Here is a 25,993-nt window from a genome sequence, read left to right on the forward strand (position 1 = left end):
AGAGTCAAAATTAGGGGTTGCTACAACACCAATTCCAGTCATCAATCCATCCTTCAATACAGTTGACAGAAATCCTAATTGGCCAGGTGGAGTAAGAACAAAGACAACAGCAGGCGCTTTGTTCTCAACCACTAAACTTTTGACTTCACCAACTATCTACCGTAGCTTTCCTCCAGCTACAAACTGTCCACAAAATTTCTTACAACTTTGAACATGCTCTTTATTGAGAGGATTCCTGTTAGGTTCATAACTCTCAAAAGACTTCCCCAGGCTGCTACACTGACGGTAGCTTCGGCTTTGACCTATAATAGTCATCAATAAGGATCGCACACCAAGGCATGCCTTGAATAATTGTGATTCTGGAGATCGAGCAATCAAAATTCTTCTATTCAAAATCATGTCATGCAGAACACACATGGTGCCCATCTCTCTTCTTGTCTCCATCTCATGATTGAAATAGAAATCAACATCTCTCTTTTTTAACAAGTACGTCCTGCTCTCTTGAGACATTTGCTTCAGTTGCCTTTGTTAAAATCAACATCAAAAGCTAGGCTGGACCTTCAGAAATCTGGCTTGCATCTTCTAAAATGACAGCAACACTGCCACACTGTTTAGGATTAGTAAAATTTCCTCCTGCTGATGCTATCTTCACTTTCTCGTTGCCTTTTTTAACCAAAGCTAAGGAATCATCAGCCTTTTCCGAAATCAAAGGCAGTGGAACAATTATCCTTAAGAACTCCAATATCAATTCCATTCCCCATAAAATTCTGATCCGGGACACCAACCATGGACTAGTCACCAGGGGTAATGTGTTGGCCTTGGGCTTCTCCTCTGTCACTTCATAAAATACTCTCCCATTTTCTTCTTGCAACCTTTAAGTAGGTGCATCTTGAGGTATTATTTCTTCTTTTAACTTCTCAATCACTGCAACAAAATTCATCTCAACACTATAGGTTTTAGAAGTTGATTGAGCGTGTATCTCCTTGAGAAAAACCAGACTAATTTTAGATCCTAAAGATCTAGAGGTGTTTATCTCCAATTCCAAAAATTACCTATTGCCTCCTGTTATTCTTGTCGTCTGATTGTTTTTGACTTTTGCAAATATCATCTAGAATATCCTCATCAAGAACTTCTTTTTCAAAGGAATAGGGTGTTCCTTTAATTCTCCTTTTGCCAAAACATCCTGGGTCAAACCTCCTAAATTACTATTATTGCTGCCAACACTGTCGTTACAGTCACCCTCCTTGTCAATTTTGCCTAAATCATAATATTTCTTCTACTCAAAACGGAGGTAAGCAGTGAATCAGTTTTCCACAATCTTGACTTCTCCTTAGAATGCTCCATTTTAAGGAACTCTAGAGGCCGTAATGTTTCATTAACAACGTCTTTCTTATTATTGTTTTCGTCCTTAGACATTCCAAAATCTATTTCTATAAAAAACAGTTTTGTCTTCTAGAGTTGAACTCTGAGATTTGACAATGGAGTTCTGATTCCATGGACAAGTAGGGTAAGGATTTCCAATTGAAATAGGATCTGATCCAGTTCTTCGAGGAGAGTAAGGATTAATCATAAAATCTGGTAGCTTTCCTATAATAATCGATCATAATATTCTCTGAAAAGCAAACAAGCAGGTAGTCTAACCTGATTCTATCTAGAAAACATTATTATGTATTGGTCCATCATCCAACTTTTGAATTCATCCCAAATTTCACACATGTGATTGTTCTCCTCTTGCAATGGACCGAAAGCACTGTCCAACTTCTTATCCATCGATGATTGTACAAATCCAATACGGATCTGCTTCTTTGTCATCGTTGCTAACACTTGCTGCCATTGAGATTCCATTTGCTTCATCTCGATGTCATCTGCCATCAGAATTCAAATCGTTGGTGGAATCGCTGACCGAGTAGCTAGGATACATCGCCTAAGAATGAGTGGCTTCCAATAGTTGCCTAGGTCTTTAAAAGCTTAATCCACCTCAAGAACTAAATCCGCCTAGATCCTAGTGGATAATCGATTGCCTCGAGGTCAGATAGCCGAGAGACCACCTCCGCCGGAATCAATGAAACTGAATTTGCCTAAATTCAGTTTGCTCCACCTAAAGCTTGCGCCACTTGTAATTGATTGACTTAGTTGTTCAATCAATTCAACACCTACTTCTAGGAACGCCTACTACAACTCGATCAGTTCCTCAATCTATTGTCGATCTGTCTCGTCACTACTGTGGTTTGGCAATCCAAAATTCCAAGCCGATCGCTATGGATACTTGCAATTTGTTGAACTCATGCAATAGCTGAGGACGGGTGCTTTGTCGTGTGTTGAATTAGGAACACTGGAAATACTCAATCTTGCCAATACACAGCCACACACACATGGTTCATTCTACAACACAAAATTAATAAGAACAAAAATGAAAGATAGAGTAAGAATATGCAAACCACACGATGAACACAATGTTTTTATCCTTATTCAAATCACAATTGTGATCCTACATCCAACCTCAGTCTCGAGAGCAAATCCACTAAAAATCTTTTAAGAATCAGTACAAGAACCCTCTCACGAGTACAATTGATTTATGAGATTACAAGGACTATATTGAAATCTAGCTTTTTCTCTCACTTTACAACACTCACTCGCATAGAACAACATAAATGATCAATTGTGACCCCCCCCCCCCCCCCCTATGCCTCTTATTTATAGACAACTAGGGCGGATAATACAAGGTTTAAACTACACTACTCAAAGTCTAATATACCCCTCATACATACAACATAAGTTAGACTCTATCTAACTTAGTTTATTTCTACCCCTTGGATTATCCTTTAATTCTTCTAATTTCTTCAAGTACTCCTAGGCAATACTCGGTGAAAAACATAACACAGTGGATTTAAGAATTCGACCAAATTGTTCTCTGAATTTCGCCACTAGGAAAGTCGAAATTGAGGAATCAACAGGAAATTGATCATAGAGAAATTGTTGAGAACTGTCGCAGTTAAGGAGTTCATTGGAATTACAATTGGAACCACTTGGCCTACTCGTCTTCAGTTCTAAACAAAATTACCAACACTCTTAGCTGAGAGCCAATCCTCCTGCTTTTCCTTTGAAATTCAATATGAGAGACGCTCACCCATTCCGAATTTGCTGCTAGAAGTTGCAGTCAGAATTCGACGGTATATCACCCGGAATAGTCAGAATTGCACGAGCAAAAGAAACTAAAGGCTAAGTAACTGCTTTGGGTGTGAGCACAACGGAATCAACGGTCAGAAATTTGCTAGTCTGCTTCGCCTTCACATTTCAGATAAGAATTGCCAAAGTTCATAGCCTAGAATCGATTGAAATCACAGCCGATGATTGACTACTCTAATACCAAATTGTCATGTACCTAAGGCTTGTCTAGGGTTTTGATAGGAAATTGGAATAAATCGAGGGGAAATCAACTGAAAGGGAGGGAAATACAACAAGAATTGGGGGAGGATTACAGAGAAATCAGAGGGATCAGGAGATAATTCAAAGGGAAATTGGAAGAGAATTGATGAGAAGGAAATGGCTGAGTTCAATTATCATTCAAAAACATGTCCTACAAACAGTCTTCAGTAGCTTTATATAGCTACTCTACAGAAACAACAAACTAACAGAAAAATATAACTAGAGGAAAAGACAAGTGGGCTAGTAAGAGCTATGCTATGTTCTTGAGAACTTATATCCTCAACAAACTATTGCCAAATCTTTTCAATTAAAACAACAATTAAGATCTATCAAGAAAGGTTCTCTATCTGTGAATGACTATATCTTGAAGATTAAAACAATAAGACATGCTCTTGCAGCAATTGGTGAACCAATTAGGGATAAGGATCTTTTATTGACTATTTTGAGTGGACAAGACAATGATTATGAAACTGTTGTTAATCTAGTTACCTATCAAATGGATGATATTAACTTAGAGAAGGTTCAGTACTTACTATTGATGCATGAACAAAGGTTATCTGTTAAGAATTCTTCTTCATCTTCAGCCCTAAATTTTGAAGGAATAACTTCAATGAATTCAAATGTTGCATCTCACTGGTCAAAGAACGGCAGTGGTTCAATTAACAGTAGAGAAGGTTTTTCTAACAAAGGAGGTAGAGGTCAAGGCAGATGTAACACTAGAAAAATATATTGTCAATTGTGTGGGAGACTAGGTCATTTTTGCTGACAAATGTTACCATAGATTTGATAGAAATTTTCAGTGTTTTCCTAGTCAAAATTCCGGTAGAGAAGGATTATCTCAATCTGATTCAAAAGCTTATCTTGTAGCTTCTAGTGATCCTACTGAAGTATTTCTAAGTGAGACTGGTTCTATTCAAGGTTCTCACTATAACAATTCTTTGGATAATCAATTTACTTCTTTAGCAATTTGTACTGATTCATCTTGGTTTGTTAACTCTGGAGCAACAAACCACATTACCTCCAATCTTCAAAACCTTACTCTTCACTCTCCTCATCAAGGCCTTACAGTTGGCAATGGTAAGAAACTATCCATTTCAAATGTTGGTTTTAGTCAACTTTATACTCAAAATAAACCTGTTTCTATTGCTTCTTTACCTAATGTTTTTCATGTTCCCCACATGACTAAAAACCTTATAAGTGTTTCTCAGCTTGCAAAAGACAATAATGTGATAGCTGAATTTCATTCTGGTTTCTGTTTAATTAAGTAAGAACAAGGACAAAGGAATTGTACTACTTTGAGGGCTGCTTAAAGATGGTCTTTATCAATTGATACCTGCACCCAATTCTATTTTTGCTTCAGCTTCTTTGTCTCATTTGTCTGAATGTTGTAAATCTACCAAGTCTAAAATGTCAGTTTTGCGGTCCCTATCTTGTCATGACATGTCTCTAAATAAAAACAAAGTAACAAATAAAATTGTGTGATCAGTGGCATGCCCAATTGGGACATCCTTTTTTTTCTGTACTACTTGTCTTGAATAAAATTCATATTCCTTGTTCCAATTCTTCTCTTCCTTTTTTGTGAATCACGCAAACTTGGCAAACTGCATCAGCTTCCTTTTTCTAATTGTGAAATTACAGCCAAGAAATCATTAGAATTTGTTTATTCAAATCTCTAGGGTCCAACTCCTAATGTATCTATTGAAGGCTATAGATACCATATCATCTTTCTAGACGCTTATATACTAGGTATACATGGCTATATCCATTGAAACTAAAGTCTGATACTCTTTCTATTTTCATTGCCCTTCACAAATTTGTTGAATTACGATATCACTCTAAAATAAAGGCTCTACAATCCGATAATGGAGGGGAATTTCAAGCCGCCTTGCCATATCTTAAATGTCATGGCATTCAATCTTGTTTGACTTGTCCCCGCACTCATCAGCAAAATGAAGTTGCTGAGAGAAAGGATAAGCATATAGCTCAAATGGGTCTTACACTATTAGCTCATGCCCATATGACTCAAAATTTAGGGGTAGATGCTTCTCAAATTCAGAGTATGTTTCTTCTTTTTCCTACAGTCTTCCCAGTCCATTTCTTCATTCCTTTTCTTCTTCTAATCCTCATATAGTACAATCTCCTACTCCTTTAATCTGGATACCTACTATGCAACCATAGATGTAACATCCCGTATCGAGCAGTAGGAAGAACCAGATCAACTTACCTTGATGGGCCTACGCGAACTTCCCAGAGATCACTCATCCTAGAGCTACCCTAGCTCGAACACGCTTAACCCGGGAGTTCTTTATCCACCTTCAGCCCGAAAGGTATCCAACTGGTGTTGTTTCCTTTCTTACTTATTCTCGATATATACTATCCTTTTCTGGGCGTCTGGGGTATTACATTCTCCCCCCCCCCCCCCCTTGAGCACATGACGTTCTCGTCATGCGACCTTACAACTGGTCACAGATCTTCTTACCTTTGGAGGCTGTCATCCTAGAAGCCTGCCAAAAACCGCTCCTTGTACAGGCCCTCGAGCCCCGACAACACTCCCCACCCTCATCAGACCGCCTTTACAAAGAGTCGACTCTGATACCACCTGTAACATCTCTCATCGAGCGATAAGAATGACCGAATCAACTTATCCTAATGGGCTTACGCGAACTTCTCAAGGGTCACCCATCCTAGAGCTACCCTAACTCAAGCACGCTTAACTCGAGAGTTCTTTATCCACCTTTAGCCCAAAAAGTATCCAGCTGGTATTGTTTCCTTCCTTACTTATCCTTGATATATACTATCATTTTCTGGGCTCTTAGGGTATTACAATAGAGTTCTCCTTCATTACCTACATTATCTAGGTCACAACCTAAGCAACCTCAATAGCATCCTCTTCCTTCTGTTCATCCTATGATCACTCATTCCAAATCTGAGCAACTTCTAGCCTTTTCACCCTATGCTCTAGCGAGTATTATAAAACCTAGCTCAGTTAGTGATGCTATCTTGGATCCTAGGAGGGTTAAGGCTATGCAAGAAGAGTTTAATGCCTCGGAACATAATGGTAAATGGGCGCTCACCCTTTCTCTTGATATAATTTGGTTGGCTATAAGTAGGTGTTTCATGTTAAGTATAACCCAAATGGGTCAATTCTAAAATTTAAAGCTCGGTTAGTGGCCAAAGATTTTCATCAAAAGCCTAGTATAGACTATGTTGAAACGTTCAATCTAGGGGTTAAGGCACCTATTATATGTGTTCTCCTTTCATTAGTTGTGACTTTTGGTTGAGATATTCAACAGGTTGATGTGAACAATGACGTTCTCAATGGAGATTTGACTAAAAAAGTCTACATGTCCCAACCTGAAGGTTTTGTTAGCTCAGAGTTTCCTTTCTATGTTTGTTAACTAAAAAAGTCTCTATATCGTCTTAAACAAGTCCCTTGTGCTTGGAACACAAAGCTTAGGACAACTTTGCAAGATTGGGGCTTCGTAAGAGTAGTTTCTAATGTTTCTCTTTTCATTAAGAAGTCTATTCACTTTGTATTGTTCATTCTTGTGTATTTTGATGATATTCTTATTACTGGTTTAGATCCTAAGGATCTTCAATCCTTTATTCATGATTTGGCCACTCATTTTGCTCTCAAAACTCTTGGTTTTGTGAATTATTTTCTAAGTTTTGAAACATTCAGGGATAGCAAAGGTCTCTATCTTACTCAGTCCAAATATACTATTGATTTGTTGAAAAAGGCAGTATACAAGACTGCAAGCCATGTTCTAGCCTAGTTAACCAAGGAACTCCTCTGACTAGTGATGGTGAAGTGTTTTCAAATCCTTTTCTATATAGAATTATTATTGCCCCCCTACAATATTTGACTTACACCCAATTTGACATTGCTTTTGTCGTGAATAAACTCAATCAGTTTTTATCTTCTCCTAAACAGCAACATCAGTTGGCCTGAAAAAGGTTGCTTAGATACTTAAAAGGGGACTATTAGATTAGGTTTATTGTTAACTCCTTCCTTTGATCTATCTAATGAGGTTTATACAGATGTAGACCATGCTAGATGTAGAGTAACAAGAAAACCCACAAGTGGATTGTGTGTCTATCTTGGTATTAATCTCTTAGTTCGGAGTTTTAAGAAACAATTAGTGGTTGCAAGGTCAGTTGGGTAAGTCAATTATAGAGCTCTAGCACAAGGAGTTACTTAAGTTTTGTGGCTAAAGTCTCTATTTGCTGAACTAGGCTATACATTTTCTAAGATTCCTATCATCTAGTGTGACAATATGACAGATAAAAAAATTATTGAAAATCCTGTCTTTCACTTATGCACCAAATCCATTGAATTTGATGTTCATTTTGTTAGAGAGAAAATTGAAAATGGTGAGGTAGAGATCAGATATATTCCCATGCAATATCAAACAGCCGATATTCTCACCAAAGATCAGCCTAGAGACAGGTTTCTCTTTTTATGTAATAGACTTTGCCTAACACTCTCCTAACTGTGTTGTTCAAGATAAACTACAGCTGACTTCTAAGAAGGATGATTCAAGAATAATACTTTAGTGCAATCAACAAAAGACTTGCAAATCTGCATAAGTTCCATAGTCTAATTTGAGGGGGGGGGGGGGGGGGTTGGGAGAAGTAGTTCTATTTGTCCTATACGAAGGAATATTAGTTGTAGTTCTGTTAAGTATAATTATAGTTAGTTAAGTTTTTTAGTAAGGACTTGTCCACTTGTCTTTGTACAAATGTCAAGGATAGTTGTATCTCTAACAAAATCAATTGAGTTTGCAATCTATAAATATTCAACTGCTCTTTTGTTTCTAAGATCAAGAATCATTTTCAGCAAATTTCAGCTTCAGTTCCTTGTTTTCAGTTTCTTTATTTTTCTTCATATAGCTCCCACTTCAATCTCCTCCAAGGCAGGGCTTGCTTAAGAATATTTGTGGCCCTAGCCAAGAATTATTTTGGTGGCCCTTTAATAATATAAATAAATATTAAAAATTATTTAAAATTTACTTTCTTTACTTTTTGAGATGCAAAATCACTAATTAAATTTTTGTATTCAAATTTAGAAAGTAAATCTTTTTCAATTGACAATATAAACAAGAGCAAAACGTCTGGAAATGTAAGAGTTGAATAACCAAAAAATGTGGAAAGTCCACAGCCAAGTCTTGCAAATTAAAAAGTCATCGATTTACTTTTGCTTTTTTCTTTAATGCCCAAATTAGTACGGAATCCCAAATGAAATTTTTCCATCCAAAGAATTATTTTATCAAACTGTCATTCTAAAATAACACCACTTCTTGCTTTTCTTCTATTGCATAATTGGTTTATACTTCACTATTCATTACCTAACATTGAAAAATGATCCGTGGACTTGAAGAATAGGGAGGCCTCCTTGTCTAAAAATGACACCTCACTATGTATTGCCTAACATTGGAAAATGATTCATAGATTTGGGGAGTTGGGGAGTATCCTTGTCTAAATGACACCTCATTATTCATTGCCTAACATTAGAAAATGATCCATGGACTCGAGAAGTTGAGGGCCTTCTCGTCCAAATGAAACAACAATATAAACAGAGTATGAATTCAAACAAAAAACCATCATGAAATAGAATTAGTGATTTTGCATCTCAAAAAATAAAAAAAGTAAATTTTAAATAATTAGTGATCAGATTTTGGGGCCCCTCTTTTTTGGGGGCCCTACGCATAGGCCTTAATGTCCTATGCCTTGAGCTGGCACTGCTCCAAAGAGTACAAAATTCTAGGAAATTGAAGAAAAGAGAGAGAACATCTCAACAAATGCTTGCTTTAACTGTTGCTCTAAACCAGAAAACCATTAGTTTGTTGATACTTTTGGATGTTTCCAAGAGATAATTTTATTTAGTCATCTATTCTATTAGCTGAGGGCAAGCCTTGGTTACGGTCGTCCTTTGTGATTGGCATGTCATGAGATAGAGAAGCCTTTGTGGAAACAGCTAACTTGCAAAACAAGCAAGGCTGAGTACAATAACAGCCTTCCCCCAACTCTTGCAAAGCGAGAAGCCTCAAGCATTGGGGATACCTTATTCTATTCTGTCAGTTGTATTTCCTAAAACAAAGCAAAAACAGTATTGAACAATCAGGACATACAGCGATGATGATACACAGCATTCCCTGGCAGCAAAACCTTTCATTAAATACTCTCCAGCACCACTAACACAGCATCCAATTATAAATGGAGCACCAAATGGACCTTTTGAAGATGCCCAGCAACCTGAGCCATACATGGCTGCTAAACCCACACGTCCGCTTACCTGTTAAATAATTTTCAAGAGAGTTTCAAACTCTAACTGAATATTAATCTGAAACAGCAATGATTCATCAGGATGTTTGAACTTCCAATCACGAATCATGATCAGCATGGTCATCAAATCTAAATAGGCATCATCAAATGATTTCACTGGTGTTAAAGTGACAAGGAAATATTACCGAAAGAAGTATTGTTTAAATCAAGATCATAATTTTTCAATATAGGCTGGCACAAGAAAGACATTGGTGCTGAATTATAGAAAATAACATCTAGGTCCTGTAACATAAAAAAAAACACATACACACACAATTGATCATATATAGCTTGTGGCCCACGTATTGTATCAATTCACCAAGCATCTTTTCTATTGTAAATGTAGAAGAAAAGCTACAGGGTGTCTGACATGAATTAGAATGAAAAATAATTAAAGAAAACAAAACTAAAGAAGATACTTTTGGGAAGAGATCAAGGGAGTAGAAATCAGTGACTTGTGGGTACACAGTGAAAATAATAGGATTGTTTAAACAGCTCGGTATATCCATCCCTCACAATGCAAATCATTATTTGGGAGGAAAACAAAGATTGATGCACATATAAAAAGTATCAGCGGAAACAGAAACAATGAATGTGTCATGATAGAAAGAGCATAAAATCTCCAACTTACAACAACAATCATAAGCCATAATCACACATAAAACTCCATTTCAGAAGTAAATAATTCTTTTGCAGTGTTTCACTTCAATACAAAGCCTTCCCACTAAGTGGGGCCAGCTAAATGGATTTTATCTCACTAATCATCCCTATTTACGGTCCCATATTCTAGAAGGCCATTATAATGCACATCATGCCTAAGAGTTTCCCACCAAGTTTTTCTTAGTCTTCCTACACCTCTTTTGTTGAAAAATTCTTATGTTCCACCTAGTCTCCTCTACCCTACCCCCCCCCCCCCCCACACACACACACCTAGGAGAATCTATCAGTTGTCTTGTCACATGAGCAAACTGTCTTAATCATGTTTATATCACACATTATTTTTAAGTATAAGCCATTTTAACCTTATGATGTATAAACTCATTTCTATATATTACCCTCAAGGGTGCAAGTGATATGAACTGATAATAAGAACCTCATGAATCGCTCCAGTCAGTAAAAAATCTCAGTATTTCTTTAAGGGTAAATTAACCAAACACCCTTGAACTTTGATTATTTAACACGAACAACCCCTGAACTTTAAAATTGGCCCAATTAGTCTCTAAACTTTTCAAAATTAGCCACAACTCTCCTTCCATTACTAACAACGTTACCATTACTAACAACGTTAAGTAAATTGACCGTAAACTCCCTAATCTTTGGGCCTTTGGCCTACACACCCTGTGAACTTTTATTTTTTGCCAAATCAGTCTTGGCCTATTCAGGAAAGTTGGGGGTGTCTAGGCCAAAGACACAAAGTTTAGGGGGTGTAAAATTAATTTATTTAATGTCGTTACTAACAGAGGGGGTGTCGTGGCTAATTTTTGGACAGTTTAGGGACTAATTGGGCCAGATTTAATGTTCAAGAGTGTCTAAGTCAAATAGCCCAGTTTAGAGACCCGGGGGGGGGGGGGGGGGGGGAGGTGATCAATTTACCCTTTCCTTAATTATGGTAACCACCTCATATCCAAAAATCTTATAGCAACCAGAATTATACTATTGCCTCAATAACTAGTGCAGGCTCTAATACAAGAACCAACCTAACTTAGTAGGAAATTCTATTTTACTTTTTCCCAATATTTTAGAAGTTTTCCTTTTTTGCTCTTTTTCTAACATGGTAGATTTTTTCTCTTTTTCTTTTTAGCTTCCTATTTGAGTCAAAAGAAATGCAGAGGAGGTCGACCTTAACAAATGAACTGGTTAACCACTAATCCCATGCAGAGACCAACAGCAAGCTCTCAATGTGCTTTAGTAACCCACAACTGCAATAGCCATCTGTCAATTACTCAGAAAATTTCAATTTGATTCATATACATGTGCCAGTGAACTGTAGCAACAATAATGATTCAATTAAAAAAATAATGATACAATCTAAGCAATTTGCGCCAAATAATATAGGAAGATGTAGGACATATAGCAAGAAATTGTCATCAGCAAAAAAAAAAAGAAAAGAAAATTGTCACAAAAACAATGCAGACTACAACCTTCAGTGCAATGCCACCACTTGAGGCACCAGACGCTATATGTCCTTCAGTGTCAACACAAATAACCCCAACAGTATCCATAACACAGTCATCTTCTGGTGCACTTGATCCAGCAGATTGATCAGGAACCCCATTTTCTGTTGAATAATTCTGTGGTTGAGCTTCAAATAGCATAAATACCAATCAAATTAATATAAAAACTTCAATAGAGAAGCCGCACCAATAAAAGTAGTAGAAATTTATATATCAAGCATGACCAATTAGGCACCACAAACTGTGGAAATGGAGAAAAAAATAATAATTGTAAAAGATTAAAGCCAATACATATTCAATGATGTGAAACCATTAATGCCCATGAAGAAAGTACCCAATAAAATATTAAGTATTTGGCAAATGAGTTTGGAGAAGCAGCAATAATATATTGAACTAGAGGATAGCAGGATACAGAATTGCACAGATTTTTTTTTTTTTCGGTGCAAATTGATTTCCACTTAAGAATGGACATGCTTAGTCTAGAAATTGAAGATTTATTTTAAACCTAATTACAAGACTTACTCAAGCATGTAGTGGAAATAAAGTTGGGGACTGCAAAGTGCATGTTGCACTTGCACCTAATGTGATATGCTTTTCACTACTCATTCCATCAAGAAAATTTTATAGCACTAGTGAAATAACTCATTTCATGAAGTGGCAACTTCCTTTTGAATGAATGATCCTTATTGTTTGATAGGTCAATGAAATGACACACATGACCAACCCTTACGCTGCATTGGATCTCAGATTTGTTCAGGGAAAATGTAACAACAGAAAATGAAGTGAAAGAAATTACATTCCTTATCTTGCTTGGTCATCTTAGGAAAATTAATTGCCTTTGTTGGATAATGTCATTTATTTTACAGAAAGCAAAATTGGGACATTGAAGGTGTATTTCAGATTTCTTTTTGGAACTCCTCAAGAAGTGAATGAAAATGAGGCTAATGCCAAAACTGCAACTTTCACCTACTATGATTCTTGTCTCCTATTAACTGTGACAAGAGAGGTGTTGGTGAAATAATTCATTTTTTAAATAATTTATCAAAAAGAAAATCCTTGTCATTTAATGGTTGAATGAAATACTTGTGTGCTGATCTGTGCTGATCTGTGTTAGGGGATCTTGCATTAGTTCAAAGAAAATATAAGACCAGAAAATGAAGTGAAAAAACTTAATTTTTCTATCCTATTTTGTTGTCTAGGAAATAAGTAGTCGAGTTATTTCCAGAGGTGGATAGCAACCATAGTCAAGTCATTCTAGATCAGTACTTCCTACCTCCAAAAACTGACCTAATCAACAAGTGGTCACTAATTTCATTTCCTGGACCACATAAATTTATAGGAAATATGTACTGATAATGTATTGTCGGCTTTGAAAGTTAAGAGAATTGTTCCATCTAAAATCTAAACCAGCTGGATTACCTAATACAGCAGCATTCTTTTGTAGGCTAGAAGAAAATTGTATGTCAATTTCTGCAGTTGATGCTCTTGCATCATCAAGCATTGCTTTGTATCTTTCCCACTGTCTTTTCGCCCTCTCTGTAACCAGCCACTGTTTTTAAAATATGCACAAGGGTAAATAACTAAATCTAGAGCAACTGAAAATACTATTGAAACCATTAAAAACCAACATATTCAAGAAAAAGACATTGAAAAACAGTAGAATCAACATTAGAGACAAAAAACAGAAAATTAGGAGGCCTTACTTCATCAGCCTCTTTTATACTTGCTGGCAAAGAAAGGCCCTTCGACTTTGCCCAAGAACGTGCACCTTCACCAACCAAGAACCTATGCAACATGGGAATGTATCATGAGATTACAAAACAATTTTAGGGAAAATACCAAATGGCATGCCAAAGAGAGATGCAGCAACCCCTTACCATGGACATTGCTTGAAATCATGAACTGCTAAAATAACTTATATCAAACTTGATTTTTATTTTTTGGAACAAAAAAGAAACTAGGGAACTCCCCAAGGGACCGTGTCTAATGCAAACCAAAACTTGATCCTTTGTGGTTTCACTAGATTTTGTTTCCATAAGCACTAAAATTGTGAAGGAACGCTTATCCATATTGATAAAGTATGGCAACTAGCTTCTTTAACAAAGCAGCCCCAAACACAAATGTCTGGCTCTAGAACAATTTTGCATGATTCCTAATGATGCATCCAAAGATCTAACTTATGCATCTTATACAGAAGAACTGGTAACTAAAACACGAGAGATATTAACAAATTGTCATGGTACTAACTGAAAGAGGCTGTTTTATAAAATGATTAAAAGACAAACAAGAAGATGTTAACCATACATGGGAGGTATCCGACCCAGTAGTGACAACCCCAACATTTGTTCTTTGGCTAACAAAGCAGCAATTTGGATACCATTAATGACACCTGCTAATATTAACTTCACAAAAATATAAAAAGCATAAGTGAAATAGAAGTTCCATGATAATAACCATGGAACTAAAGAAATTGGAGCATATAACCATCAACTACAATTTGGGAATACCTGGCACTGCTCCAACAGCCCCGAATGCTCCAGAATCACCATCCATGATACTGGCATCAGATTCCACATGACCATCTTCAGTCAAATTTGATCCACGCCCAGCATTTGTGCTTGGATCATCCTTTAAATATAAAAGCTTGATCAAGTATAAAATATAAAGTAGGCATAGAGAAATAAGAGAAGAAACAGAAGCAGCAGCAGCAACAAACACCAAGCCTTAATCCCACTAGGTGATGTTGGGTACATACATAGATTCTACCTTGCCAATCACACTGTCTATCACTATTTCTTATCAAAGACCAAAATATTCCAAAATAAGAGAAGAAACAAAACAAAGAAAAATTCAACTCCATGAGTGGCAATTTTGCAATTGATAGATAAGTGAAAATTTCCAGAGCCCATAACCAAACCAAACACAACACCATCAAAGTGCAAGCGTGCCCCTGGTCCAAGGCCATATTGCACTGTCCTCATACTTTGAATCACTCCAACAAGCCTAGGCAGCCCACCATATATATATATATATTGAATGTGTGCTTCTCTGATTACTCCTTAATTTTGGATGTGCCAGTATAATTGCCTAGTTCCTAGTTGGAACCAGTGAACCCCTTCTGCATAAATAAGCTATGCCTATTTTTGTTTATTATTTTATTATATTACTTTTGGTTTCATCTTCTTTCACTCCTCTCATGATTTCCTTTGCTCTCCAACTGTAACTACATCTGTGTTGCTTGGTATTGTTTCTTATGAACAAAATCTTAGAAAAACAAAAATATAAGAATATATAAATATATATCTCTGTATTTCACTTATGCCAAATGAAATTATTTTTGGGTCTTGTTGCACATGACTTTGAAAGAAACCTCTTTCATTTCTCTTTTATATAGACCCAATAGTATCAACTTTAGCCACATTTCCTATTGGTGTGTTGGAAAGAATAAAAAGGAGACTGCTGTAACAAGTTATTTTTAGTTTTGGATTTTAAAAGGACTAATGTGATATTTTATAATAGTAAATGTGCAAAATTAAAATAATCATGTCATACGTATATAGATATGTCTGTATAACATATATGTTATTTGAATATGTGTATGCATATGTAATTCAGAGCAACAGATGTTATTCACGAATTTTATAAATAAAACTAACTTTGAACAAATAGGACCCTCTTCACTGGTCACGTCACAGCCCAAGGCTAAGGGAAAATCAATAAAATGGATGATAAAATAAATTAAAAGAAAAAAAAAACAATTTCCTCAAGCATTGAATCTTGGGTTGGGTTGTGACACTTAGTCTCCGACCAGAATTTCAGGCCAATGGACTGTGAACTAAGGGAGTTATTGTTCAGAGTCTTGGGCATTCTGCTGCACAGATGGAAGAAGCTCACACATTGGTGACTCTGTGAGACATGGAGATGATGACATGTGGAGCACATGAACAGTTAACATGAGAGATGGTGATACCGAGGACCCATTTCAGGACAGGACATGGAGCAAACACTTCTGAGCTCAACAATCAGTTTGTCTAGGAGCCTGAAGTTTGTTTGGAGAATTATAATTTGAAACGAGCAAAACAGAATGCTTAATTATTTAATTAACTGAGAGGGATAGGAAATATATATAGGATACAACTCTATCTCTTTCCTATAGAGTAGGAAAGGATTGGAATAATCTAATCCTAAAAACTAGGAAAGACTATCTCCTAAACTTTAGGAGATAAAACAGATAAAAACAAACTTAAACTAATTTAAATACAATAATATAACAACAAGATAATCTACAAGGATAATTCTCTTTATCATTTAATTTATTTGAATCTTCTTTTCTCGTCCAACACTCCCCCTTAAACTGAGGAATAGATGCAGGTCATTCCCAGCTTGCTAATCAAGGATTCAAATCTTGGTTTAACCATGACTTTTGTGAGCACATCTGCTAATTGATCAGCAGTTGGAATATAGGATAGAATTATTCCTCCTTCATCAATTTCTCGTTTTATAAAATTCATGTCTATCCTTACATGCTTCATGTGATCATGTTGGATTGGATTTCTTACAATACTAATTGCAGATTTACTATCACTGTATACCCTTGTAGGTTGAGTCAAGGGTATCCTTAGGTCTTCCATTAGCCTTTCTAACCAAATAACCTCACAAATTCCTTGGGCTATGGCCCGAAATTCGGCCTCGGCACTGCTGCGAGCCACCATAGATTGCTTTTTACTCCTCCATGTTACTACATTTCCCCACACTTTAGTGCAATAGCCGGTTGTGGACCTGCTGTCCTCTAAAGAACCTGCCCAATCTACATCAAAAAAATCTTCAATTCCTCGGTCATTGGTCCTTTTAAACATCAACCATTTCCCAGGTGTCCCTTTAAGGTATCTTAACACATGAAAAACAGCATTCATATGTCTCTTTGTAGGAGAATGCATATACTGACTAATTAAACTTACTACATAGGCTATGTCTGGCCTAATAAGAGATAAATAGATTAATCTTCCTACTAGCCTTTGATACCTTTCTTTTTCCACTGGGATATCATCATCCTTCTCCTCATATTTCTAGCCTTTATCTAATGGTGTTCCAGCTGGTTTGCATGCCATCATCCCGGTATCTTTGAGTAAATTCAAAATATATTTCCTTTGAGAGATAAACAGGCCTGCTTTACTCCTTTCCACCTCCATTCCTAGGAAGTATCGCATATACCCTAGGTCTTTAACCTCAAATTCAGCCCTCAGTTGTTTCTTTAATTCCTCAATTCCTTGCATATCATCCCCTGTCACAATTATATCATCAACATAGACGATTAATATAGACTTCCTTCCTTCTTTAGTGGATTTAATAAACAAAGTATGCTCAGATTTCCCTTGTTCATATCCTAGCCGGATTAAAGACATGCTGAATTTTTGGAACCAAGCTCTAGGAGACTGTTTTAACCCATATAAAGATTTCTTGAGTCTACAAACCTTTCATTGTTCACCTCATTTTCAAAACTAGGTGGAATTCTCATGTAGATCTCCTCATCTAGATCCCCATTGAGGAATGCATTTTTAATATCAAATTGTAACAAGGGCCAATCAAGATTAAACTATAGAAAGAAGTACCCGAATAGAGTTGAGTTTAGCTACAGGAGCAAAAGTCTCCTCATAGTCTATCCCATAGGTTTGAGTAAACCCTTGGGCCACCAATTGAGCCTTGTACCTTTCAATACTCCCATCGAAATTGTGTTTGATAGTAAAAACCCACTTACATCCAACTGTTTTCTTACCTGGGGGCAGCTCAACCATCTCCCAAGTATGATTCCCAATTAAGGCCTTCATTTCTTCCATAACTGCATCTTTCCACTTAGGATCATCCAAAGCTCCTTGGATATGTTTTGGAATTTCTGTACTATCAAGTCTGGCAATAAAACCTCTGAATTTGGGAGACAATTTTGCATAAGATAGATGGTTTGACATAGGATATTTAACCCATGACCTTACCCCTTTTCTTAGAGCTATAGGAACTGCCCAATCGAGACCATCTCCTTGAGGAGCATGAATGTCCGTGCTGTTGTTTTCAGTGCTGTTTTCAATTTCCTCCCTGCCTTCACTGTTATTTTCAGTCTCCTCCCTACCTCCATTGTTATCTTCTGCTGATGCATCCCCTAAAGAACTGTCACCTTCCATTGGACTAGCTTCAAGGGTAGATGATTGACCATGCTGAGTCTGTGGAAGTTCCTTAGGTCTCCTGGAATATACAAACAGTGGGGGATTTTGATTTTTGTGCTTAGGAGTTGATGCTGCCAGTACATTGTCAAAGATAGATACTTCTCCCCCTTGACAGGATGCTGGTAGAGAAGTAGGAAGAGGCAAAGAGAGAGGCACAAGGTCATGCAAGTTGGAAAAAGGAGCTGTTCTTGAATAATAAGAGAGGTTCTCATAGAATGTGACATCGGTAGAAACATAGAATCGACGAGAAACAGGACAATAACACTTGTATCCCTTTTGAAAAGGAGAGTACCCAACAAAAACATACTTGAGGGCTTTGGGATCTAATTTTGTGCGGGATACATTGTAGTTATGAACATACACCACACATCCAAAAATTTTAGGATCAAGAGATTGTAGAAATGGTGCATGAGGGTAGATGTCACAAAGAGTCTCAAGAGGGGTTCTAAATCGTAGAGGTTTAGAGGGAAGACGATTTATCAAATAAGTGGCTGTAAGAACAGCCTCTCCCCAATATGAATGTGGAACATGGGAGGTAAACATCATAGCCCGAGCCACCTCTAATAGATGTCTATTTTTTCTTTCAGCCACACCATTTTGTTTTGGTGTGTAGGGGCAAGAACTTTGATGCAAAATACCATGTTCATTCAAATAATTAGTCAAGTCATGAGAAAAATATTCGCGACCATTATCGGTACGCAAAATATGAATATGAGCTTGAAACATATTCAAAACAAATTTATGGAAACGTTTGAATAGGCAACTAGCTTCAGATTTATCCTTCATAAGATACACCCAACATGCCCTAGAATGATCATCAATGAAGGTAATAAACCATCTAGAACTAGATATATTAGGGTGTTTAGAGGGTCCCAAATATCACTATGGATCAAATGAAATGGTGTTGAGGGCTTGTAAGGGTGAATAGAATGATGAGTTTTGGACTGTTTTGCAAGAGTGCATTGCTCACAAGAAAAACTTTGGTCTTTATTGATAAAAATGTGAGGATACAATAATCTAAGATAAGGAAAACTTGGATGTCCCAACCGTTTATGCCATAACATGGCTTTGGCATTGGTTGTAACAGTTAGAACAGATTTATTCAAAGACGAAGAAGCTGAAATGTTTCCAGTTAGCCAGTAAAGTCCATCCTTAGCTTCAGCATTGCCAATCATCATCCCCGAAGCTTGGTCCTGAAATAAACAGTAGGAAGGGAAGAATATCACTCTACAGTTCATGTCATTAGTGAGCTGGCTAACTGACAATAGATTGTAACTCAATCCAGGGACATATAATACTGATTTAAGTTGTAGTTTCGAAAGACGAATAGTTCCACATCATAGAGCAAGAGAGGTTGTTCCATCGGCCATTTCAACCTCAATTAATGTATCACACGGCTTGTATTCAGTCATATGTCTTTTGGAACTAGACATATGATCAGATGCACCCGTGTCTATTATCCAAACATCCTTAGGAAGTTTTTGTGATATCAGAGAAAAATGAGAGGTACCTTTCTGGACTGTTGATGCAGTGGGTTGAGGAGTAGAAGGACTGGCAGGGGTAATACCTTGATTTATCAGTCTGTAAAGGACCTGGATCTGTTCTTCTGTCAGATTCAGATCAGTTTTGCTTCCAATTTCTCCAGTTGTTTCAGCTACATATGTTGTGCGGGTGTTTTCTCTCTTGTTTTTAGGCTTCCAATTGGCAGGTTTGCCATGGATCTTCCAACAAGTGTCTTTTGTATGGTAGGATCTGTTACAGTGGTCACACCACTGCTTCTCCTTTCCTACCCCTTTTGAAAAATTGTCCCCCTGTTTAACAATTGCAAGAGCAGAATTCTGATAGGTTAGATTTGGATTATTGAGTTGGTTGAGCATTACCTTTCGCCGGCTTTCTTCTCTTCTTACTTTAGCAAACACTTCCTTGAGAGATGGCAAGGGTTTAGTGCCCAAAATCCTACCTCTTACTTCATCCAAATCAGTATCAAGCCCATAGAGAAAGTCAAATATCCTATCCTTTTCAATCATCTTGTTATACTTGAAGCTATCAATAGTACATTCCCAACTAATGGTCTGAAACAAATCTATTTCATGCCATAACTCAACCAAAACATTAAAATATTCTGCAACACTTAAGTTATCTTGTTTGGTTGTTCTAATGGCTAACTTTATTTCAAAGTTTTGAGATGAATTCTCCAAGTCGAAATACATCTCCTGAACCGAATCCCAAATCTCCTTGGCTGTTTTGTGGAATAGATAAGTTCTCCCAATCTGAGGTTCCGTAGAATTGATTAACCATGCCATTATGGTTGAGTTTTCGGCCTCCCAAGTGCCATAGGTAGTGGTTGTAGCAGGAGGAGCAGGAACTTCACCGGTTAAATAGCCGAATTTTCCTTTCTCTTTAATCACTAGTAGCACAGATTGGAACCACTCTCTAAAATTACTACCATTCAATTTATGGTGAGTAATTTGTAGAGGATGATTATCAATTGAAGTAGTTGGTAGATTTGGAAAAGAGGAAACCAAACCAGATGAAGGAAGACTAGGGGTGTGCATTCGATTATAACCGAACCGAACCGTCCCCATTTTACCTAACCGAACCGAACCGACCTTATAGATATAACCGAACCGAACCGACTTGACACACTAACCGAAATAACCGAAACCGAATTAATCGATTTAAACTTTGAACTAACCGAACCGAACTGAATACAGTTTGTTCAATGCCCACAAATGCCTACTTGTTTTCCCCATCCAATTGATTGATTATTGCTTCTATTCTCCTAACTTATTTTGGGTTATTGATGGCAAACATTGAAAACATTTAGTTTCCATCATGTTAAGAGGAGAGGATGGAAAGATCAAAAAACTTCTTGTTTCCTCTGTTCTCATAATTGAATCAAACACAATTCCCACAGAAAAAGAGAAGAAAGTACACAGGAATTAACATTGTTAGGTTGTCTAGAATTTTTAACATGGCATGATCTCTAAATAAATTGTTAGATTTAGTGGGGCTGTAACAAAGGGCAAAGAATAAAATTACTTAAAGAGGAATTCTACCGAACACGTGATATGCAGAAAAAATGGGCTGCTGAAACTCTAATTCTTTATTTGATGAAGCAGCCTTTATATAGGCATTTTAATGTCATGAGCTTGCAAGTTGCAGCTTCATAGAATTCTAGGCCCGGTTTGTTGTAAGCATTTTATCGAACACTTAAGGAGCAACAAAATAGAAGCCAAGCTTATATCATCCAAGTAGACTTAAAACTCCAGAAATTAATAATCTGTCACAGTATGAGCAAATTAACCATTAAACCCAATAGAAATAGAAGCTGTATTTCAAAAAGGATCCAAATGTAGTCACAAATATTATGTATATAAATTCTGTATAGAATATTGATTTCGTTAATTTAATGTTCTTGCTTATCTGTGCATCAATTTGGTTTCAACATGTTACAGAGCGAGGAAATGAGGTGGTCGACTACATACCTGGACTTCTGCTAACCTGCTTAGCAGATATTCCAGCATTCTTCCACGGCAACAGACAAAAGGTCTTCCATATAGTTATGGAAGCTACGTCACGGGTGTGAAAGGCACAATTTCTCCTCTTCACTTCCACCCACGAGATCGAATCCCACACCATCGACGTTTTTAAGGCAGCAATCCCCGTCCCCATTCACCCCATTGGCGACGGCGATGGATGGTGGAGGGAGAGAGAAGTGATGAAGATATGAGGCAGTCGGCGGCCAGATCTATGAAGACTCCAAGAGAAAAGGGGACAAAATGGCGAGAAAGAGATAGAGCGAGAGAAGGACGAAGAGAAGTACAGACGTGGGGTGCTGCGCCAGCGTGTGGGCCGGGGGGGTGGGAGGCGATCGGTTCGGTTCACGGGCACAGGGAAGTTATTTGCAACTTCGGTTCGATTTTTTGGTTACTTTTATTAAAATAACCGAACCGAACCGAACAACCGATTTTTAAGAAAAAAAATAACTGAACCGAACCGCTCTTTTTAAAAAACCGAACCGAATCGACCTGAATTTATCAGTTCGGTTCGGTTAGTTCGGTTTAACCGAACTTTTGCTCACCCCTAAGGAAGACGGCCTGGAGAGCTGGTAGCGGATGCCTCCGTTAGGGTAGGGTTTTGGTGAACATCAGCCATGATCTTGAGAGATGAGAAAAAAAAAATAACTACACAGTTTTTGATCAAGCCTGATGCTCTGATACCATGAAACGAGCAAAACAGAATGCTTAATTATTTAATTAACTGAGAGGGATAGGAAATATATATAGGATACAACTCTATCTCTTTCCTATAGAGTAGGAAAGGATTGGAATAATCTAATCCTAAAAACTAGGAAAGACTATCTCCTAAACTTTAGGAGATAAAACAGATAAAAACAAACTTAAACTAATTTAAATACAATACTATAACAACAAGATAATCTACAAGGATAATTCTCTTTATCATTTAATTTATTTGAATCTTCTTTTCTCGTCCAACATAATTCACGAGGACTAGGTTTTCCTTTGGGAAGATTAGGGCATCCTCAGGCTCACAAGAGGGTTGGGTTTAACAAGCCCACATCTATATTTTTAAACTCATTGAAGGCTAAATCTCTAAACCTAGCTAGCTGTGGAGATAAAACAAAGGTTCATTCTACGGCACAATGAAAACCCAACCTGACAAAAGCAAAGAACTTCAATTTAGGAAGGCACAGTGCATACAGACATTGGAAAGAAAGCTCCTCCAGAGTTGGGTTTACTCATACAAGAATGATTTCTGCTCATTTGACATTTGTCCACAGCCTCTTATAATGAAGTACAGATGTTGACTAGATGAAGCATTTCATTTCACCAAAAGGAGACTGGAGAGCTCTCCCCTCACTATAGGAACTTCCAGGCAGCACCAGGTGCTGGTAACAGACAAATCACCATGAAAAAGGAAAATTAGGACAGCTAGACAGGTTAGAGCCTTTCTTGGCTGTCAAGAGTGAGCTCATGGCGCAGTATGACAATGATGCACAGAGTTCCCTCTGAGATAGCACCTTTTGATAAACAGCAACCCATCACTTGCAGTATCTCTTTTTCTAAAGTAGATTATATCCCACTGGCAGCTGTAGACCCAACTAACTACCTAAGATTAGGCACAAGTTCTGACAGAGGGGTAGAAGGATTTCCCTTCCCTGGAATTCAAAGATAGGAAATATACCTATTTTTGGGTGCTAAGGAAAATAAAAAAATTTACAGAGTTATGGGCCTTTCTCCCAACCTACTGGGATTAAGCCCTGTGTTGGTCGTTGCTGTGTGGGTCTTTCTCTAGAAAGTTGACAGACAGAAGCTATCAAACTCTTCAAAATAGAGGATAGGGGATTTTTTAAAGAATTGGGGGAAATTGGTCAAAAGACAAACACCGGGTAACTCTAGAAAAGATAGAGAACTTGCTTATGGTGTCAATTATGAGAGAGGCAATCAGAATCAGCTAGTGCTAGAGGAGGTGGAGTGGCATAGATTCCCTGTCAATCATGACGCTGACTTGTCACGACTGGGTCTGTGATGTATGTAAAGGGTGATGAGAAACTCTCATAACAAAAGTCACCTTTAAAAAAAAAAAATACATGCATTCACTTCTGTGTTTCAAAATCGCTTTAACATTAGAAGTTTGTTTGATACAAAGTTTTCCCAGAATGAGAAAACGAGTTTGAATTTTGAAAAAACCCATTTACCAAAACTACTTAGCATGGAAAGCAAGTATGGCAACATGGAAATTGCTGAGCGGCATCCAGGAAAATTATTTTACTGATTATCCTTGTGTAATTCGGGTCCGTGAATCTCATCTACTCTAGTGCACAAACAAGACAACAACCTATTTGACAAGGGCTATTTTTTAATCCATGCAATACTTTTTTTATTTAGAAAAAAGGTTCAGAAAAAAATTGACTAATACATTTGCTTGAGAAATTCTTTCCAAATGAATTGCAGAGAGACATAAATTAATGACTTAAGTTACATAACTACCCACCAAGTGCCCCTATATTCCCTCTTTTCAGTCTCCCTTTCAACTTTTAGTGCTGCTATGTTTTTTAACTTCCATCTTTTTTCTTTTTGTTCTCTTCTTCTAGTCTAATTCTATATATGAACTGTTGTATCAACAAATGAAAATCAATCTCTGTCATATAAACAAAATTAAAGAAAAACGTAAAATATTTAGATCTCAAAAGCCTAATGTGGCACACCCTTCTAGTAAATATAGGATCGAAGCTTCTATCATCCACTGCACTATTTAGCCCTTTAGGACATCGTTCAACCAAAAATCAAACTTAAAAACCCTAAACTACAACACTGATTGCCTATCCACCCTCGGGCCTGTTTAAAAAAGAAAAAAAAACTGTATGCCAGGTGCCATCTCACTTACAAACACACACAAAGGAAAGGAACATACCTCTAGCACTTGTATTGCAGCTGAAACAGCATCTACACACCCACCAGGACCCTAAAATATAGCAAACATGTCCCTTAAAATATTGTATGTCAAAATCATAAAGCAAACTGACGAACATCAATAAAATTATTTGATAAGTAACATAATGAAGTCATTAACATTTGGTACAAAGAATGAGGTTGAACTATAAAACTTTATAACACGATTAAAATTTTTTAAAGAGGATAGAATCCAAAACCTGGAGGTTGAACTCATTCATAAACCCTACAAGGGTTCACTTGAAATTCCTTAACAATAAAAATGAAACCATGCAACACATCTCTCTTTTCTACAGAAAACAGTGCATCTTCAAAGTGCAGCAATTTCTTTAACGCAACAATCACCATATGATACATACAACTCTCCTACTGGCATCTTCAACCAACATACAACTCTCAAGAGTCCAAAAGAAGTGCCCGAAATTCCTTAGAAACATCACAATATCACATCAATGGGTTAACTGAACTCCACTGCCTCTTGGCAAATGTTAGAAATTGTTGTCTTTTTGTTTTTTTTATTTTCGATTTTTCAGAAAACAGAAAAACAATATTTTGAGTGCTATTTTTCTTTAAGCAAAAACACAGTTCTTTTGTCAAAAGCAAGAAGAAAAACATCAAAATGGTATTTCTTATTCATATTTTGTTTCATTCAATCGAATAACTCCCATCAATTTAAACTTAAACCCTAATAACTGACCAGCCACATCTCATACATTAACTAACATCGACTAACCAACCAACCCTGTTTTATAAGAAATTAATACCTTAATTAATATATATAATTTTTTTAATCCTATATACATCGGAGTGGAAAAGATCCATTCCTATAGTAGCAGCTGACAAATCCCTTCCAAACATGAACTGGACACTTCGAGAGCAGGCATTCTCTAAATCTTTAATTATCACAGAACAGTTTGGTACTTCCACCTTTTAAACAGAGAGTCTAGTACACGATTCAAATAACCTTCAAATTTGTCGCAGTTCTCGACTAGCATCTAACATTTTACACACAAAATTCCATCAAGAGACAGAACAGAACAATAGAAGCGTGCACGTTGACAATTATTCTTCTGATTAATTCGCAAAAGCGGAGCACTGCACCGTGGTAGAACTTATGTTTCACTTTCTTTTCTACTTTCCTCAACATTCCGGGTGACGAGAACGAGAGCAACGAGGAGATCAGAAGGAAATACCTTGCGGAGAACAGAAGCAGCAGCGAGGCAGGCACGTTTCATGGCGGACCTGAGAGCCTTCTCGTTGGACGGCGCATGAAATCCAGCGCCGACGTGGAGCGCCACGAAGAACCTAGGGTTTGGATCACCTGTTTCCTCCGCCATAAAACCTTTTGCTGTAGTGCTGTAGAACGCTTTAGAACGAC

The 25,993-nt window shown here is 37.2% G+C and overlaps 1 protein-coding gene across 11 annotated transcripts in view; it reads right to left on the reverse strand.

The window, feature by feature from the left end:
- LOC127801622 (putative threonine aspartase) overlaps positions 1–25,993 on the reverse strand; it is a 29,373-nt gene extending 3,380 nt beyond the window's left edge. For 2 of the 11 annotated variants that reach the window (XM_052336894.1, XM_052336901.1), the window contains exons 1-8: positions 25,809–25,993; positions 24,578–24,628; positions 14,432–14,552; positions 14,229–14,313; positions 13,628–13,709; positions 13,344–13,473; positions 11,892–12,052; positions 9,558–9,721 (exon numbers count right to left, since the gene is read on the reverse strand). In XM_052336894.1, coding sequence (XP_052192854.1) covers positions 9,558–9,721; positions 11,892–12,052; positions 13,344–13,473; positions 13,628–13,709; positions 14,229–14,313; positions 14,432–14,552; positions 24,578–24,628; positions 25,809–25,952 — 938 coding nt within the window. In that variant the 5' untranslated portion in view covers positions 25,953–25,993. The other 9 variants (XM_052336898.1, XM_052336895.1, XM_052336896.1 and 6 more) reach the window with 9 other exon arrangements.

This window comes from Diospyros lotus, chromosome 5 (genome assembly GCF_014633365.1).
Source record: "Diospyros lotus cultivar Yz01 chromosome 5, ASM1463336v1, whole genome shotgun sequence".
NCBI classification, from domain to species: Eukaryota; Viridiplantae; Streptophyta; class Magnoliopsida; order Ericales; family Ebenaceae; genus Diospyros; species Diospyros lotus.